This window comes from Ochotona curzoniae, unplaced genomic scaffold, assembly GCF_017591425.1.
Source record: "Ochotona curzoniae isolate NIBS_2020 unplaced genomic scaffold, NIBS_Ocur_1.0 scaffold_4505, whole genome shotgun sequence".
Taxonomy (NCBI): Eukaryota; Metazoa; Chordata; class Mammalia; order Lagomorpha; family Ochotonidae; genus Ochotona; species Ochotona curzoniae.
The window spans coordinates 28605592-28624617 of NW_024467118.1; the positions used below are offsets into that span (position 1 = coordinate 28605592).

At 41.7% G+C, this 19026-nt stretch overlaps 1 protein-coding gene across 1 annotated transcript in view; it reads left to right on the forward strand.

The window, feature by feature from the left end:
• The window catches only part of ATP10D (ATPase phospholipid transporting 10D (putative)), an 86368-nt gene that overhangs the window by 63639 nt on the left and 3703 nt on the right, over nt 1–19026 (forward strand). Inside the window, exons 16-22 of the mRNA XM_040966357.1 lie at nt 336–645; nt 2876–2952; nt 3876–4001; nt 7409–7609; nt 11520–11600; nt 14212–14316; nt 17119–17306. Of these exons, the coding sequence (XP_040822291.1) occupies nt 336–645; nt 2876–2952; nt 3876–4001; nt 7409–7609; nt 11520–11600; nt 14212–14316; nt 17119–17306 (1088 nt within the window). The remainder of the gene's footprint in view (nt 1–335; nt 646–2875; nt 2953–3875; nt 4002–7408; nt 7610–11519; nt 11601–14211; nt 14317–17118; nt 17307–19026) is intronic.

Genomic DNA, 19026 nt, shown 5'->3' on the forward strand with positions numbered 1-19026 from the left:
TGTGGAAGTTCAGCAACGCCATGAAATTTACCTAAAGTCAGTTCACAAATGGCCGAATGAGACTATAGGACACTATAGGACCATGGCTGAGTTGGTAAACTACGTAAATTCTCCCGCCTTTAAGAACTGTTGAATTGGGCCAAAGGTCCTCCCATCTGTTTAACCCTTCCGCACAGACACCCAGGACACTAGGAAGAAGAGCTGTGAAGTCTGTGAAGTCATGGACGATTCTCTCCCAAAGTTGCCTTGAGAAAGGAATTGCTAAAGAATGGTAGATGCAGTCAGCTCTGGCCACCGGGAGCACCCGAAGACTCACCTTTGCCTCTTGTTTCCAGGATGCCTGTGAGATGCTGATGAGCACAATTCTGAAAGAACTTCAAAGCAAAAGCACAGGCTGTCGCGAGCAGGCATCACTGCAGGAAGATCTACCACAGCCCAGCTCCCCCAAGGACTCGGGCCCACGGGCTGGGCTCATCATCACTGGGAAAACCCTGGAGTTTGCCCTGCAGGAGAATCTGCAAAGGCAGTTCCTGGAGCTGACCGCTTGGTGTCAAGCTGTGATCTGCTGCCGTGCTACACCCCTACAGAAAAGCGAGGTGGTGAAACTGGTGCGCAATCGTCTTCAAGTGTTGACCCTGGCTATTGGTGAGTGGGGACTGGAACACCCTTCCCCGCCACACCAGCATCCAGTCCTTTGGTCTATTATTGGCACTTTTTTCCTACTCTGTTTCCCCTGCCCTTTTTTCCCCCCTTTATTTCCTATTTTCTCTCCCTCACACGTTTGATCACTTATTGTGAACATAACCACCATAATATAGTCAGGACTTCCAGGGTTGCAGGTTATGCCCCCAGATCAACCACATGAAGTGACATACTTTATCACAAAAGTAAAATTAAAAATCCAGCAGTTTTAACTTGGGAAATATTAAAAGCAGACATCGGAACAATTAATTCACGGGTTTAGGCTTTCAACAAATGTGTCATCTTTGTCCTACCTATTTTCCTAGGCAATGAAGATATAAACCTAACAAAATACCTCTTCTTAAGGAGCTGACATTTAGTAAGAAATGGCAAAAAACAGAAACACGGAAGATAGTCTATAGTGACAAATGTTTTTTGAAAAGCCAAGCAGAGTAAGGGGGGTCGAGCACTCTGGGGAAAGGGAGATGGGGGTGATTTTAAAGTTAGTTTTCAGAGAAGGTTTCCTTGCCAAAGCTGTCAGAATAGAGATTTAGGGAATTGGAAAAAAAAGTCACAAGTGTGGAGAACATTTATGGCTGAGAGCCAAGTGAAAATCAAAGAGTAGATGTGCTCAGTGGGTTGAAACCAAAGCAGATGGTGTGAAGACGAGACTTGACTACAGTGAGAGAGGTTGACAGGTCACACAGGTCTTGCAGGCCATTGTAGAGTTCAGACTTTTATCTGAAGAGATGGGAAGCAAGTGGGAGACTTTGAGCAGAGATGAGAAGTGTTCTATATTTAGTTGAAAAGAACCACCTTGCTGGCTGTGTGAGAGTAACTGTTGGGTTGTAAAAAAAAAAAAAAAAAAGAAAAAACTAAGCAAGGAAACAAGTTAGGAGGTTAGAACTATTATTGAAATAGTTAAAAAAAAGAAAAAAAGAAAAATTTCATAGCCCAGATTCGAGGAAGGAGAGTGGTGGAACATGGCCAGGTAATTGACACGGTGTAGAGAAGGAGCCAGTGACATTTGCAGATGAATTAGATGTGAGGGAAAGTGCATTGAAAGGGAATGTTCAAAGCTTTATCTAAGAACAGAAGGAACACAGCTGTCATTTACCAAAATGGAGGCTGAGGGAATCAAGAGTTGCATTTGATATTTGTCAAGTTTGGTCAGCCCATTAAATATCTAGCAAGAACATCAAGTAGGCAGCTAGAATGAAAGTTTAGAATTTGGCAGTGGGGAATTAGCTAGATATACATAGGAATGTACAAATCATATACGTCTATAAGATGTTGTGAGAATAAAGAGTGTAAATGAGACAAGGTCTACGAGATAGAGTTCTAAACACTGTACTAGTGAGGGAAGTGACATGTTCTTCAGTGGTTTTGTTGAATGAACAATGAAAGCAAATCTTCAAGCCCCTTCATCTACTTGTCTCTGAAGCTAGAATCCCTGGATTTTACAATTGTATCATGAGTCATGCACTTAATGTATTGACGACTGAGATCAAGGAACTGAAAATGCAGACTCTTCAGGCCTGAGTTCGTTTCCTGTCCATCAGTAAGAGGGTCAACTCAGAGTTGCAAAGGGAAAGTCGGAAACTATGACCAGAAAATAGCTAATTAGTGGTTAGCATTTAATAAACTAGGTGAATGGTTAGTGTTCTCTTATAGTAGAAAACAAAATCATTACCAGCATCCGCCTATCTAGTTGCTCTTCTTAAGATGCTGTTGATGTTGAAGTAGATCATACATCCTTCTGCAGCAAGGATAGCAGGAAAGGATGGCAGAGCTACCCAGAGTGATGCCGGGGCCAAGGGAAAGGCATCTGGTTTGCAAGGATTATGAGAAGGAATTCCCAGAGAAAATGATGTAGGGAAAGGCAGAGAAACAACCTGTGTGGTGGCTAGAAGGAAAAGAATGTACCTGGAGAGTTGAAAATAGCATAGATGACATGCGAGAGGGTAACCAGTGCACACAGCTCCCACAGCAAGAGAGATTTTAAGGCAGAATTAGTATGAAATTTTTCTGTTGGCAATGGGAAGCCACACTTCTGCTTGGCTAGCTTCTGGGACCTTGTAGAAATGCAGCAAGCTTGGAAGAACTTATTCCCTTAGCAGCCCATTCTGATTGGCAAAGTCGGCATCTTTGTTTGCTCTTTGTATGTTTATTGCTTTTCTTCTGCCTCATGAAGGTGATGGTGCCAATGACGTCAGCATGATACAAGTGGCAGACATTGGGATAGGTGTTTCAGGTCAAGAAGGCATGCAGGTAAGTACATGTCGGGCACCCAAGCACCATAAACTTGACCTGCCTGTTCGAGCATAGCCTTCTCTTTGGTTAAAGTGTCTGCAGTGTTATAAGGCTGCATGTGGTCAGCCAGAAGTAGAAGCCAGGAAACTTATTCATTAATTCACTGGTTGTCTTTTAACTGGATGACTGTTTTGGCATTTTGCTGGGTCATTTTATCTGTATGGGTCCCTTGTTCATTTTAAGCCATTAAGCTTATCTAGAACATGGTAATTTACTCTGTTGGAGTTCTTAAATAGCTACTGAAATTCTTTTTTTAAATGTATCTGGGAGAGTCACAGGGAAAGGAGGAGAGATACAGAGCAAGCAAGAGTTCTTCCATCCACTGACTCATCACACCAAATGATTTACAGCAGCCAGGAAAGGAGCAGGCTGAAGCCAGGAGCCAGGAATTCCATCCAGGTCTTCCAGATGTGTTGCAGAACCCAAGTCTGTTGGTTACCATCTCTATTAAAGATGAGAAATTACAGTACCTCCTTGAATGACACATTATACAAATGTGTGTGAAATCAGGACTATTTAATACTCTCTCCTTGAGAAGTGACTGCACATTGTATTGCACAGCACATTACTATGAGGCTGCTTTGTAAGGAAAGCCCTTTGAGTGAGATCCCAGGCTTGGAACCAGAGAAAAGTCTTACTTCATGAGATCATATTCAATAGCCAAGTGATAATTCCAGGTATTCTGTTAAGGTTCCGGTATTCATGAATTTTGGTGATACTGTTGCTGCTGTTTTGTGGTTCTGTCTGTGTTCTTTGTTTTCATCTGCATGGTCGAGTTTTGGTGAGACCTTTGTCTAATTGGAGTGGGGTGATGATCATGCTGGGTCTATTCCAGCACGTCTGATTGCTCAGAGTGGTGTTCTGCCCCATTGCCTCTGCAGGCAGTGATGGCCAGCGACTTCGCCATTTCTCAGTTCAGACACCTCAGCAAGCTCCTTCTGGTCCACGGGCACTGGTGTTACACTCGACTTTCCAACATGATTCTCTACTTTTTCTATAAGAATGTGGTATGTAATTCCAAGACTATGCCCTCTCCCCTTCCCACCTGTCAATCCCTCTTAGCATGAGGGGTGAAGAGGAAGAGTCCTGAGCTAGCTCATTCTGCTGAGTGTTTTCTTGGCTGCAGTCACGAACAGTCCTGCAGTCTTGGAATAGGCTATGTTTCAGGAAACATATTTGCTGACAGGAAATTCCTAGGGTTATCCATCTGCAAGCATTTTCTACTCCTGATGCATGTAAATTTACTTAGGTCTTGATTTAAAATCCAATTTTTAATCTTCCATAAAAAGATTGTGACAAGCAGAATTAGCAGGTGTTTAATGGTGCCAATGCAAATGAAAAGATTAGCATCCATTTGCTGGAATTACCAAAAAAATTTCTACTGTCCCCAAATTGATGTCCTCTGTAACATACAGAAGACATGTGTATACAGGAAAACTTAATAGAATGTCTTACTATGTAATTGATTCACATTCAAATGCAGGAAGTCTCTAGTAGGAACGTACAACCTATTTGCGCTTAGTAGTTATTTGATAAAGTAACATTACTTTGACTACATAATTCTTAAAATGACAGAAATTTATTAGAAGTCCTACCTACTAATCTCCAGTTAAATTTCACTTAAATATAGCCTTCTTTTTAGGAAATCATGGATGTTACCATCAATCATGGATTGAATGACTTAAATCTCTCTTAGTTGGGATGATGATGTTAATGTATTATGATTTTTTGAGCCAAATTATTCATAGTACTTAAAGTCAGTACATAATGTTAGTACTAACCCAAAATTTGTACTACTTAATTGAAATGCCATATGTAGGGAAGAAAATTACTTAATTTCTAGGTATCCCAAGTGTGTGTAGATACAGTGTTTGTGTAGTCACCAGGGACACCTTTTTTTCCCTGCAGCACAATGAACTTTGTTCAGGAAATTCTGATCACCTGTTAGAGTGGTCACGCTTAGAGTTTAATAACACTCAGAAGATACTTTATGAAAATATTTGAAATATCTAGTGTCTCTGCCTGATTGGGTAACTCTGGAGAAAGCTGTGGCTGGTAATATAAAATGTTGGACTTTATCAATGAATTAAAAAGAAACCCTCTCCCAGATTTTGTTTTAAAAACCTTTTCATTTTTCCACCTTCTTTGTTTTGATGCAGTCTACTCCCACACTCCTCCTTTTAACCCTGAGCTAAAGCTGATGTTATGAGACACTAGGATTAGGGTAAAGGTGCCACCGCTTCTTGGCTGGGGCAGGAGGGCACATGAGGGCATTGGGACCCCTGAGTCTGTGATCTGCAATCCTTGGGATGGCTTCTGATCTTGATATTTTCCAAGCTCCATTTAAACCTCTGATTTACCTAACTAAATAATGAATGTTTTACAAACTCTGGAGAGAGAGCCAAGGACTAGAAGTCAAGTAGCTTATCTTTCTAGAACCATGGGTGTTTGACAACCCTTGAAACACAAGGAAGATAAATTTTCATCTGAGAATAGTACTGCAAACTACATATATCCCAAACTGATAGATTCAGGGGCTGTTTAAGATGCACGTCCAGGGTTACTCTATCATAAAATATTGTATGTTATGCCTTTGTCCTGAGGTATTCTAGTGTATCCATAAAGCCACCAATAACAGTAATTTAACATTTATCAGTCAGTTTACATGTAGATGTTTTATTAAATATTTATTTGAAAGTCGGGGTAGGGCGGGGGTACACTCTTCCATTTGCTAATTCACTGTAAATGGCTACAATAGCCAAAGCTGGGCCAATGAAAAAGCACAGTCCATCCAGGTCTCACACAAGGAGGGCAGGGACTAAGGATTTGGGTCATATTCTGCTGCCTTCCCAGGAGCATTAGCAGGGAGCTGGGACTTAAACTGGCACGCATACAGAGTGCCAGCATCACAAGCTGTGGCTGAACTTGTTGTACCACAACACTGGCCTCTCTGACTTAACCTTGATCCTATGCCCTGATGATACAATTGTCATTTTACAGAGGATTATTCATTAAGAGAGGTTAGAAAAGTAGCCTCAAGTCAGTCAATAAGAATCATCCCCAGACCTTAAGACGCAACCTCCTGAATCTAGGTCTAGTGCACCACGGGCCTTGAGAGCCTGGAGTTTTTGCTTGTAGACTTTGAAACAAAATACTGAAGGAAACAATGTAGGCTGTACGGGCTTACCCTCTAGGATGAACAGCTGGCCAGATTTCCTTGAGTCTGGCTCAGTTTTAGCATGGCCATCATATAGCCTCAGACCCAGGCCAGATGGGATGTCTGGACTATCCACTGGCACAGTTCCATGTCACTAGCAGTGACTATGAGTCCAGATTGCCAGCGAATGGACGTCTGGGCGTGCTGGCTCTGTGTCAGCACTAGGCTACGTCGCCTTCATGTGGGGCTTACGTAACTTTGCTTGGACATAGGCTCTGCCACTTATTAGTTGGATTGTTTTCAATGAGTCCCTCAGCTTCCCTGACCCCGCAGTGTCTTACTCCATTCTGACTGCTGCAGCAAAGCAACGCAGGTGGTTGGCTTATAAACAAAGGGAATTTATTACTCATGACTCTGTAAGCTGGAAATGTGCAGTCTAAGTGTCGTCATGGTCAGGTGCTGCTGCAGCAGGCATCTCACTGTATCTCAAACAGTAGAAGTGAGCAACAGTTCTCTGAGTCCTTCTAGAAGGGCACTAATCCCATTCATGAATGCTCTACCACAATGACCCAATCATTTTTGCACTGTTTTCCAAGATTTATTTATTCTTTATTGGAAAAGTAGAGTTACAGAGTGAGGAGAGACAGAGAAAGAGATCTTCCATCCACTGGTTCACTCCCCAGCTGAAGCTTGACCTGTCCAAAGCCAGTAGGCAGAAGCTTCTTCCAGGTCTGCCATCTGGGTTCAGGGACCCAAGGATTGAGCCATCCTCCTCAGTTTTTATAGGCCAGAAGCACGGAGCTTCCAGGACTCAAACCAACACCCATATGGGATTCCAGCACTGCTGGTAGTTTAAGGCCCTGTCTGCTGATAGAATCCCATTGAGGACTAGAAGTTCAACATGCAAATTTTACACAGGCATAAACATTCAGTTCATCCCTCTTGGTTTCCTCATCTGTAAAATGGAAAGTTACCCTCAAATTGTTCTGACGATTAAAGGAATGATCTGTAAGACTCTTGGGACAGGGGCAGAACCCCTACTAAGTAAGGAGCTCTGAGAGCATGTGTGCATATATATATTACATAATATTTACCAAAAAAAGAAGAAGAAGAAGCTACACGAGGAGTTGTAGCCTTGCGTTGTGTGCATGACACAGCTGAGTGGCTGAGGTCACACGCTCAGGAAGTGTAGAGAATGTGTGGTCATAGAGCATGCTACTGCTTCTAAGATCCCGATGTTCCTCTTTGTGTCCCTAGGCCTATGTGAACCTCCTTTTCTGGTACCAGTTCTTTTGTGGGTTTTCAGGAACTTCTATGACTGACTATTGGGTTTTGATCTTCTTTAACCTCCTCTTCACGTCTGCCCCGCCCGTCATTTATGGCGTTTTGGAGAAGGATGTTTCTGCAGAGACCCTCCTGCAGCTGCCTGAGCTTTATCAGAGTGGTCAGAAATCAGAGGTAGGTGATGGGCAGAACTGCCAAGACCCATACACATCTCTGGACAAAACCACAGCAGGTCTCAGCACCATCTGCCATGGACCGCCCAGATCTGTTCCCCTCTCTGCAGTCTCTGCCCTCCTTATTTCTTGCATGGAGGATTGTAATGGTTAATTGAGTGAGTAGTTGTCTCAAATATCTCTTCCTTCCAGTTTACTTTTCTCAAAATTCATAATAACCAATATATGGATATAGTGCATTTGTGTAACACTTCCTATGTTCCAGGCATTGTTTTAAGTGCTCAGCATACAGAAATCTAATCTTCCAAATAGGGTAGGTACTGCTATTGTCTATACTTTGTAAGTAAGAAAGTCACGTGCTAGGGAGTGACCTTGAGTAACCTGCTGGGGCACAGAACAGCTGAGTAATGCAGTTGAACCTAGGTTCTCAAGCTCACACTGTCCACCACCACGTTGTGCTGAAGAAAGAACTTGGATGCTCTCTGTGGTCCTGGAGTTGCCCACCGCGGTGTTTAATAGCAGAAATTCCAAGGGCTACTCTGAGAATGTTGTCAGGCTCACAGAGTGTATGATGGACAAGGAATCTACCTGCAGGTGGACCAGTTGAGTTGATGTCTAGTCAGCTGTTGTAGTGTTGAGACACTTCGGTCAACCAAGGCTTTTGCACTTGGACCTGAGTTCAAAACCAGCTAACATGAGCTTAATGGAAAGGAGAAATGGATTAGCTCACAAAGCTGTGCACAGAACATTCTGGGTAATAACAGAACACTGTTATTCTTTAAGCAATTATAAACCTTGTGGTTATGACTCACCTCGGTTTGTCACATCCTGTCTTTGTGTTTGCCATTCTAGCTACAAAGATAATTTTCTCATTGTCCAGGCCTAGGAGAGACACTCTTGAGAACAGACTTGAGAAATAAAGCACTCTATAGAAGCCTTGGACTGGCAATAATGAGACTTTCCTTACAAAAGTTGTGTTCAGTTTCATTGGCTCTTATAATGACACCAAGTCAGACCACTTTCATAATTAATGGGGTAGATCCTTTAGCTTGCTGGTATTTCAGTGTCTTTATGAAAATGACATAGATTGGGAAGATAATAGTTGTAAAATTTCTAGCCATTTTAAATTTTCAATTTTTAAAAAAAATTTTACCCTCCAGAAACTTTGAAAGATTTAAAATTTTAAATGATGCACTTATTCTCATCAGCCAAACTTTATTCTGATTTTATCTTTCTGGAATAAAAAATAATTTAGTGTCATTGGGTTACATGTAGCAATCAACACAGATCAAGTAACTTGTTCAACTTTCAGAAATGTAAATAATTCTTAAAATCATGTAATATCATCAAATCCATTTACATCAAACTACGTGGCAATTTCCTAAAGGAATTTATCTGACTTAGAAGTTCAAACCAAGATGCAGGGATATGTGGTGGACGTGATAAAGGTTGTCCTACACCCCAGGCCTATGTTGAAGATTTTCAATCAATATTTTTATAACTGTGCCTAGGATCCTATTTGTTCAGACCGAGGTTGTAATTATTCCTTACCCTTGGGACAGTTGAGGTCATTGCCTCCTGCGGTTTACCTTGTTATCAATAATTTGTATACATTGTTCTATCAGCTAGCCAATTTTATCAAGTATGTATTAGCAGGCAGATTCCCAGCCTGTGGCTACTGATAAAACATAGCTGATTTCATTGACTTCACCTTGCAGAATTTGCCTTTCCTCTGAACGTAGCCTCTAAACAATAAAATAGGCTCTCCGGGAATTATGAACTGTCTCCCCTGAAGGATGGTCTACTCTCTGAGGCTCTTCCTCCAAGGAGGAATCTCATTACCTCTCTCTCTTCACTCACAGTCTCGCTGCTGGCTTTGACTTTATGTCCAGATTTTTCCCTTTTTAAAAGTTTCCAGCAGATCCCCTGATTTAAACCTCTTTTTCCTTCCGTAAGTACTTTTCCTGGTGTGACAATGAGAAAACTGCACCTTTTATTTTAATTATTTCATATTATGTGAAAGGCAGGAAGAGACAAAATCATATGCGGGTTTATTCCAAGAATGCCTGTAACAGCCCCAGGTGGGCCAGGCCAAAGCCAGGGCCCTGGAACTCAGCCTCCAGTGTGGATGCCAAGAACCCAAGGGCCTGAGCCATCACCTGCAATCTTCCAGGGTGTGCCTGAACAGGCACTGGAGACAGAGGCAGGCAGGACTCATACCAGCGTGCATCTTTAATTGCAGCACCAAATTGCCACTCTAGGAAATTCTACGTTTCACCTTTTTCATGCTAGTTTTTTTTAAACAACTTTATGAAATTACCTTTTGACTTACATTGTCCTTTCATTCCTAGTGGTTTTTGGTTGCCTCTTCCACCACTAGATTACAATTCTACTTAGATTTATGGACACCTGAATGAAGTGAGATGGGTAGAACCTAGAACCTTTTCACTTCTAATGGAAAAATAGGGAAAGATGATAACAGGGAGAAGTAGACTAGAAGCAATTGAGTCTTCGTTAATTTTTTTCTAAGAAATAAAGAGATGAAAAAAATAGATGTAAAAAAATTCCAACTGTAATCTTTGGAAGAATGGAAGAAGGCATCTGGAGGATGTATATATTTATAAAGACAGTAATGCATTTCCAAGGAAGTTTAATCCTCTGTTTGCATTTGGAAGAAAGCAGATCAAGAAGAACATATTAACAAAACATTAGCTCAAGGATATGATAAATGCTTCCATCTTTGTCCATGGCAGACATCATGTGCACCCATTCCTGTGGGTCAGAATCCATGTCTGAATTCTCTTTCATACTTATCACCAGATAAGCAGGATTGGTTTGTGGTTGAAAACCCTCTTTCAATAGCATCACTTGTTTCTGTACTTTTTCTTTCTGCAAGCTTTGGGTAGGAAGCAGTTTAGCACATCAACAATTACGCAAGAATATTTTATCAACCTGATAAACATTTTGAGAACCTGCTCTGAACCTGGCACTATTTGAATCACTTGGGTCAAGGTCGGTCCCATTCTGTGAGGCATACATTCCACTGAAAGAGCCAAACAGATCTCCAGGGAAACAAATATGTTTACATCTGGTGGTGATGAGAGACTTGGAAGGATGACAAGGTCATGATTAAGTGGGTACAACTGTTAGACTGGTCAAATGTCCGTCTATGAAAAAGTAATATTTGAATTAGAATATAAATTGCAAGGAATAAGAAGGAAGGTCTCCAGAACTTCTGGAAGATAGAAAACCACAGGTGAAGGCCTGAGGAAAGAATGGGAAAGAATAAAGCTTCCTGTGTGCACCATAGATATAAGTGATCCTGGAGAGAGATCTGGCAGGTGGAAGTCATGGGCAAGATGTTGGAGGTGCAGTGGGAAGGCATCGTATGGGCTGAAAAGAGTCAGTTGGTTTAATTCGGGAAATGTCATGGCCTGATTGACGCCTTTTCAACACCAGATGAGGTTTGAATGGAGGGAGGCAAAGAAACAGGAGGCAGTTGCACGGAGAGATGACACTCAGCTGGGAATAATAGAATGATGCAAGTAGAAGTAGTAAAATTTGGAAAAAAAAATTGGAGCAGCAACTTCTGATATATAGGAAATGAAAAGTTAGCACTGCTGGCCTAATCTTAGGTAGTGTTTAAAATTGATCCAACAATAAAAAGCAACCTGAATTGAATGAGAATCCCTTCAAGATTTTTTTTAACCATATTTACCTATGAACTAATCACTTTCAACTACCCTCATTCTTCCACTGTAACTGGAAAAATAATCACATTTTTATGAGTGAAAGAAGGAATCAAGTTTCCCCATGGAGAACCAAGGTACTTATTGTGTGTGCTCCCTGACTTTGCTGTGACTCATGGTAGATTAATCCTAGTCCCTTCCCAATATTTGTTTCATTTCCAGGCGTACTCACCTCTCACCTTCTGGATAACCTTGCTGGATGCCTTTTACCAAAGCCTGGTTTGCTTCTTTGTGCCTTATTTTGTGAGTGCTTGTTCATTTACTCATCGTTAATGAATCAATGACGCTTCTTGTTTTTTTGCCATAAATATTAGCTTTAAAACATTATGTTGTTCATATTGTCAGATTGATTGGTAACTAAATTGTATGCCCCTTCCCAAGAATATGTTAGTTAGGCAGTGTGTTAAATTGGGAAATTGGACCCTTTAACCCCATGCTACTTAATGTCTTTTGTCAATGACTTGAATTAAATGGAAAGTCTGGCCATAGAGTTAGATTCCCAAAATGAGAGCAGCAAAGTCAAAATATGAAAGCTCTACAAGTAGTTGCTCCAAAATGAAGTCTGTTTCACAGGTAAATAATGGAAAAAATGTTACTAAGCAAAGAATGCATACAAATATTTTTTAATGTAAACTAGAATGAAGCATGAAACAGCATAAAGCAGCTACCCATTCAATATCGCTGTCCAGAGGAAAACACACCGTTGCTCATGCACAATTTAAACAGGCACATTAGTGTTAAGAATGAAAAAGATGCTTTTATTCTTTATTCAAGTAAAATCATTTGAATTGACCTTCATAGCATAATCTGGCTACACTGCACTGCAGTAAAGACAAGGAAATCTGAGGTACATTCAGAAAAAATGAAGAGGATGCTGAAAGACTATAAAATTGTGTCCACTGGGGAACAGGTTAAGGACTTGATGTGTACAAGAAAGGAGGGGATATTTACCTGGGAGAGGAATCAACTTAGGGAGGCTACAATAGCTGCTTTGAAAGCTTGCAGCTCTGTTAAGTAGAACAATTTGAAATTTCTCTGTGCCTTAAAGGGATGGGAGGATGAGTGAAAGATTCCGGGAAGGTGAATAATGATTCAGAATCAGGGAAATTTCTTTTTTTTTTTTTTTTGCCTATCAATTTATTTTTGTTTAATTTTTTAAATTATATTTTTGACAATCTTTACATAGTTAATTAGGGTAAAAAGGTTCAAGGGCTATAGGAAAGTGGGCAAGACTATTTCCATATTGTTTCCATCATGTTTAAAGGGGGTATTAAGGGAGAAGGCCCACCCAGTTTCCCACCCTCCCCAGGTCCCAGAGGCAGGGCATGCTCCGAGGTTCTTGCTCAAGTGGTTTTGATAGTTCCCCAGTTATGAATTGCTGCCAATCTTGCCACTCCAAGCATGATGAGGTCGTTAAAGAATCCACTGATTGACATAGTCCATCATAGAGTCTCTGCCCAGTATTTCACTGCCAACATATAGCTGAGATGGTTGATTGACCTGTTCTGTCTTCTGTCTTTGCTTGGTTAGAGTTCTGGATCCAGTATTTTGATGGGGTAGATCTCCAAAGAAACTTTGAGGTGTTCTCAGACCAGATTCTTGTATGTACTAGCAAGTACAGGGCCCGGCACAGTCCACTGTCCCAATCAGCTGGTGGTTGCAATCGCTGGGTTGGTTCTGTTTTCGGCCCCAACTTCCCCTGGAACCAATGGGTGTTGCATTCCATCCTGGTTCTGTCCAGTGCATTCTCGGCCCTTGCATAAACAAGTGGGAGCAGCAGCCTAGTTGGAGCAACCCACTCTAACCCCCACCAGGCCCACCCCCTACCCCTGTTTGCCAGTATGTGTAGCAGTAGTCCAGTCTGTCTCACAGCCCATTCGGCTCTCTTGTACACATCAATGGGTGTTAAAGCTTTATTCCATCTAACCAGCTCCACTATGCAGCCCACACAGATGCTGTTGAGTGCCTTTCTGTCTAGCCACCCCAGCCCCTGTCCTCGTTTTCGTGCCCTCTCATGGAAGTGGTAACCCAAGAGGGAAGAGCCCACTATTTCCCTCCCAGGCTTCTCCCACTCCCTGATTATGCACTCTCCAGGTGGTTCTGGCCTTTGACTTGACAGAATTAGCCCCCGGTGCCAGCTTCTGCCAGCTGATGATGTGGCTAAACCCAAACAACCCTTACCCACTCTAATTTTGTTTGCACCAGTAGGAGTAATCAGTCCAGCCTGGCTTTTCCCTGATCTAGTCCACATGAGGCGCACAGGTGTTGTAGCCCTGCTTGGTCTGGTCTGCCCCCATCCCAACTGAAGCTCTCCAGTGGGAGTAGCTATCCAGCCAGGGAACCGCTCCCCCCATATTGCCCCTGCTGGCTCCGCCCCCTCCCATCCTGGTTCTCATGCATGCTAGTTGGGTGCTGCAGTCACCTCTGGTACAGGCAACCTCACCCTGGCATTCCATATTCTGCACTGGCTTTTGTTGCGACCAAACCCGGCTCGACCCACACTGTTCTGGTGCCTGGATTTGCCAATGGATGACGCGAACTGATTCAGCCTGATCTACCCCCAACCCATGCCAAATGTATGCCAGTGGGTACCTTTCCATGGCCCAGAATCAGGGAAATTTCCACTGAAAAGTGCAAAGCTTAGGTGGCCTCTGTGGGAGAGAATCGGGTTTGTTTGTTTTTTTGTTTTTTTCTGAATGTTCTTGCTTATCCTGAACGACAGCATTATAGGAACATTCTAGAAAGGACTAGAAAGCACTAGAAAGGACTGGGGCCTCGACAGAGCTATGGGTAATGTGGTGCTACACCCACGAGTGGGTACAGTTCTCCAACATCCCTCCTCTTGTTTCTGCAGACGTATCAGGGCTCGGACATTGACATTTTTACATTCGGAAACCCCCTGAACACAGCTGCCCTGTTCATCATTCTTCTGCACCTGGTCATTGAAAGCAAGAGTTTGGTGAGTGGTGTGGGTGCCTGACCCTCTGCCTGCTCAGGAGATCTTGCCTATTAGCAGTGACCTTGCTAAGGACCTTCATGCCTGGAGGATTGTGATAGGCTCCATGCGGAAGGGTGATGATGACTTCTCTTGGTGATCATTGAATGCCATTATGCTGAGGTTGTCACAATGCTAGGGAAGGTGCTAAACACCTGCCTGGGCCCTTTGGTGTCAGTGGTGGGTGGTTCATGGAGGTGAAATAACTAGAGACCTAATCAGGCTTCTATGACCAGCCCTCTTAAAACTAAACGGATAGCTTTCAGCTAAAGTCAAAAGTGGTGTCACAGTCCTGACATCCTGGCTAAATTGTGATGATTTTATGCCTTTTTGTAATAACAGTGAAAACTATTAGTCCTCCTCCTTAGGCAAAACTCTTCTGTGGTTTCCCATGACACTTAGAATGAAATCTGAGAGCGCGAACCCTGTAAGACCACAGTCAAAAACAAGACTGGCATATAGTAGGTGTTTAATAAATATTTAAGAGGGCAAGTGAAAGATTAAGTAACTAGCCTATGTTTGAAATGCACTTACTATTCTAATGATATATGAATTTCTAATGAAATTAGAATTAGAAATTCATACATCTAAAACAGTTGAATTGTGTTATAGAAAAATATATCATGTGAGCCTATAACATTTTAAAATGATTTCTAAAGAAGGGCTGAGTGTTCATTTGGGACATGATTTACAGTCAAATCATACAAGCCCAAAATGCAGTAAAATGCTACTCTCTATAGGTTGGTTAAAGAGAATTTGAAAGCTGAAATATTTGGGCTTCTTTTACTCTCCATTTAGTGTTTAAGTGACCACAGAGGCACTTCTGATTGTCACCTAAGAAAAGTGCTAAAGGTTCTGACATCTTACGGTATCCTAACACATAAAGTGCTTCAATTTAAAGTCACTGAATATGAGCTGTGTTCATGGGCTAACCTGAACAAAGTGTAGAAGAGTTATTTGATAATACCCTGAAGAATAATGAGAAATAAACAAGTTGGACATGCTTACCAGGAGGGCATGTTCTGTCTGCTCTCACCTTGTGGCGCTCCAAGTCTAGTCCCTATGGTGGGAGCATGTATGCCTTGTTTCAGCTGTGGACTGCTGGGAGGACTATTCTGCCAAAGGCTGTGGATGATGAGCAGTGTCTCCTCCTGAGGAATAGAAGCTGAATCCCATGAGAAGCATCATGAGAAAATGGTTCTCACACTGGAGGCCACGCAGGCAGAGCCCCTAGACTCCAGAGGGCTCTTGCCAACAAGCCAGCCACTTTGTGAACACCAATACCCGCCTCTTGCTCACCATCCCATTGCCACCTCCAACTGGCCTACTTGCTTTATTTGTTTCTTGACTTGAACTTTCTTGCATTGATTCAGTTAAACAAGTGAATTCTCTAGTTATTATCTTGCTTGCTGAATGCACACCTTCAAAGAAACAAGTTGGAACTGTAGAGCTCAAACAGAACATTTGACAAAGAGAAATTGTTTTAGAGGCATATTGAGTTCAAGGATTTAGCCTATACTTTCTGAGTAGTTTGTACGTTTTATTTTTTTTAAGCAAGTTTTGTGACCTATGAAGATATGTGACATGGGGAAATTCTTTGCAAGAGCATGAGGGAGAAGAGGAAAATTCGATCTTGTTAGAAAGTTACGGTGCTCTCTTTCTTTGTCTCTAATTCTGCCTTTCAAATGAAATAAAATTTGCACAAAGATAAATCCTAGCTGTACAAATTAAAACAGTAGTTAAAAAAAAGGATCTCCCTGGAAAGCATGACATATTCCACCAATAACATACACACCATGATTTTAGGTGATATATATGGAATAATATTAAATACTATGTCTTTCCATGTTTTGAAAGTATAAGGAAGGAAACAATTGTTCTATGACAATAACTCACACATTTTATAACAAAAGCAGATCAAATCTGACTTAGTACCATTATAACTTAATGCTAATGTTAGATTTAAAATTATTTCTACTCTTCTTTTAACAGAAAGTTGCTGGATTAAATAGTAATGACAGTGAAGGAGAAACATTAGGAGAGAAATATTGGAACAGGGTTTAGTGAAGGCTGGGTGTTGGTACAACATAGAGTTGCATCTCGCTCATACAGAGTTAATTTATGTTCCACATATCATCCCTACAAGGAATTGTCCTCTGAGGAGTGACTCAGGGGCCTAGGCTGCATCTGACACTCTGGAATTCTCCACCAAAGGAACATCTTGGACCTCATGGAAAGAAACAGTATGGAAAGTTGTACACCAACTCTTAAATCTTTCAGTCTGAGGAGTTTTTCATATCTTTTCTCACATTTTCGTAGGACATATGGCCATCCTAATTTCAAATTCCCCAACGGCTTACTTGCAGAGGAGAATGTGAATATTAATGAGCAACCATGTTATATTTATCACCTAAGTGAATGGCTAAAGTTAGCAGATTATCAGATGAAGGTATTACCTTAATGGAGTAATAACATAGTGCATGACTATGTGAAAAATAATTAGGGGGAAAATCCAGACATCTGGTACACAGGCAGTGTGGGATAAAACTAGTCAACAGAACGACCTTTGTGCATTTCAAACAGTGGTATACGCTGCTCATGAAGGATGATGCTGTTATCTCTCCAGTGCTGTGCTGTGCTGCCAGTGTGTTAAACCACACACCCAGTGCTGAGATGCATTCTGTCTTGAAAAGAGCAGGCTTTGCCAGGCTGCAATATCCTGTGAGCGAGGAACATGTTCATTCCGCTCTTGTTGTTGTGTTTCAGACTTGGATACACATGCTGGTCATCGTTGGTAGCATCCTGTCTTACTTTGTCTTCACCTTAGCTTTTGGAGCCATGTGTGTGACTTGCAACCCCCCTTCCAACCCTTACTGGATTATGCAGGAGCACATGCTGGACCCAATGTTTTACTTAGTATGTATCCTCACAACCTGCATTGCTCTTCTGCCCAGGTATGGCATTATTTTCTCATCTGTGAAATCCTAGGCTTAGAATCCTTCAAGCAACTGCTAGGGATGGATGGCAGACTGTGCTATTTGTGGTGGGCAAGAAAGTTTGTGTGTTAATCAAAATATTTAACTGTTTTACTAGAGAACAGAAGTGGCTTATGTGAAGGGGTGTAACTTTTATCTCTTGGAAACGTCTAATCTAGTTGGTGCATCAGAGGGATGGGGCGGCTTTGCTTGGAATATCTAGGAAGATACGATTCCACTCTAACATCCTCCAAGGCTGCACCCCGGTCTTGGTTCAGCTTGTGCTGCTGTAGCTGAATACCACAGACTGAGCCATTCACAGACATTAATTGGCTCACACTTCTGGAAGCTGGGAATCATTAGGACATCAGCAAGTTTGGTTTTCTCTGATTCCAAGAAAAGGCCTTGAGTACTTGATCCCCAAATACTGGGAGGTGAAAGGGGTAAAGAGGAAAAATGAGCTGACCTTGCCCTTGTATAACAATGTCAATTCCATGAGGAGGGAAGACTCCTCCCATCTGTTAATACTGTTACAATAGTTGGTAACTTGGAATCTGAGTTTTAGAATTAATCAATACCCAAGCCTCATGGAAACATCCATTATCTTTTACAAGTGAGAATGGCTCAACATCACCATCGTTGACGCCCCAGCCAAAGAAAGGGGAGAGATGGTGGAAAGCAAAATCTTTTTTGCTTTTTGTAATAGAATTTAGCAGAGGTTGAACACACCATTGTTCAAACCAAGTTTAGCAAAGTCTCATTAAGTAGACTCTGGGTGGCTTAGATCTGGGAGGTTCTAAAGGAAGAAGGAGAGAAAGGTTTTGAGGCACAGGGGACAATTTCTGGGGCATTCTGTAGCAACTGAGCCCTTTCCCTAACCTGTTTTCATCTGTCCTCAGTTATCCTTCCATTTTAGTTATCCCTACGTCTAACATTGTGTAGGACAGAAACAGCTAAGATTCGAGCCTGTGAGCTCTTTGTATTCTGTGAGAGTTCTCTATAGGAAGTTTCAGAAAACTGATGTAGTGTGAAAGATGATAACTGGTAATTCTGCCCTTTTCACCACAAGAGTCAAAATGATTCATATTATTTCCTGTTGGGGTTTAAAACCTGTGGTTAACAGCTCAAATCTAGCTTACTTCCTTTTTTCCTTATTAAATTTTAATGTAAATATATATAGGCTCATTTACTTGTCATTAACACTGCTTTTGCACTGTAAGGGCAGCATTGAGTACTTACAGCTGAACCTAAAATATTGCTCTCTGTGCCACCCTGATTTGTAACACCATGTAGCTCAACAGGCATAAACCCTTTATTGATGGATGTATGATTTAGAAATACAGTAAGGAAAAAAACCAGTTGAATTACCCTATGGTGGTCCTAGTTACTCGGTTAACAATTCCACTGGTAAACCAAGATGAGGTACTCACTGCTCTTACCAGTTTTAAGATTTCCAAAAGAACCAGCAGAATTTCTGAAGAAACAATTCTAGCCTCGAAAAATTCTGAACATTAACTATATAATTCCACCATGGTAGCAATCTCTTGAAGTTGTGAATATGACTTTATGTGGAAAAATAGGACTGTGTTACAATTATTCTCAATGGGTCCTCGCTGCCGTCACACTTGTCCTTCTATGACCAAGGCAGAGCAGGGTTTGCAGGGGCAGATGAGAGGGCCCAGTGACCACAAAGGCAAAG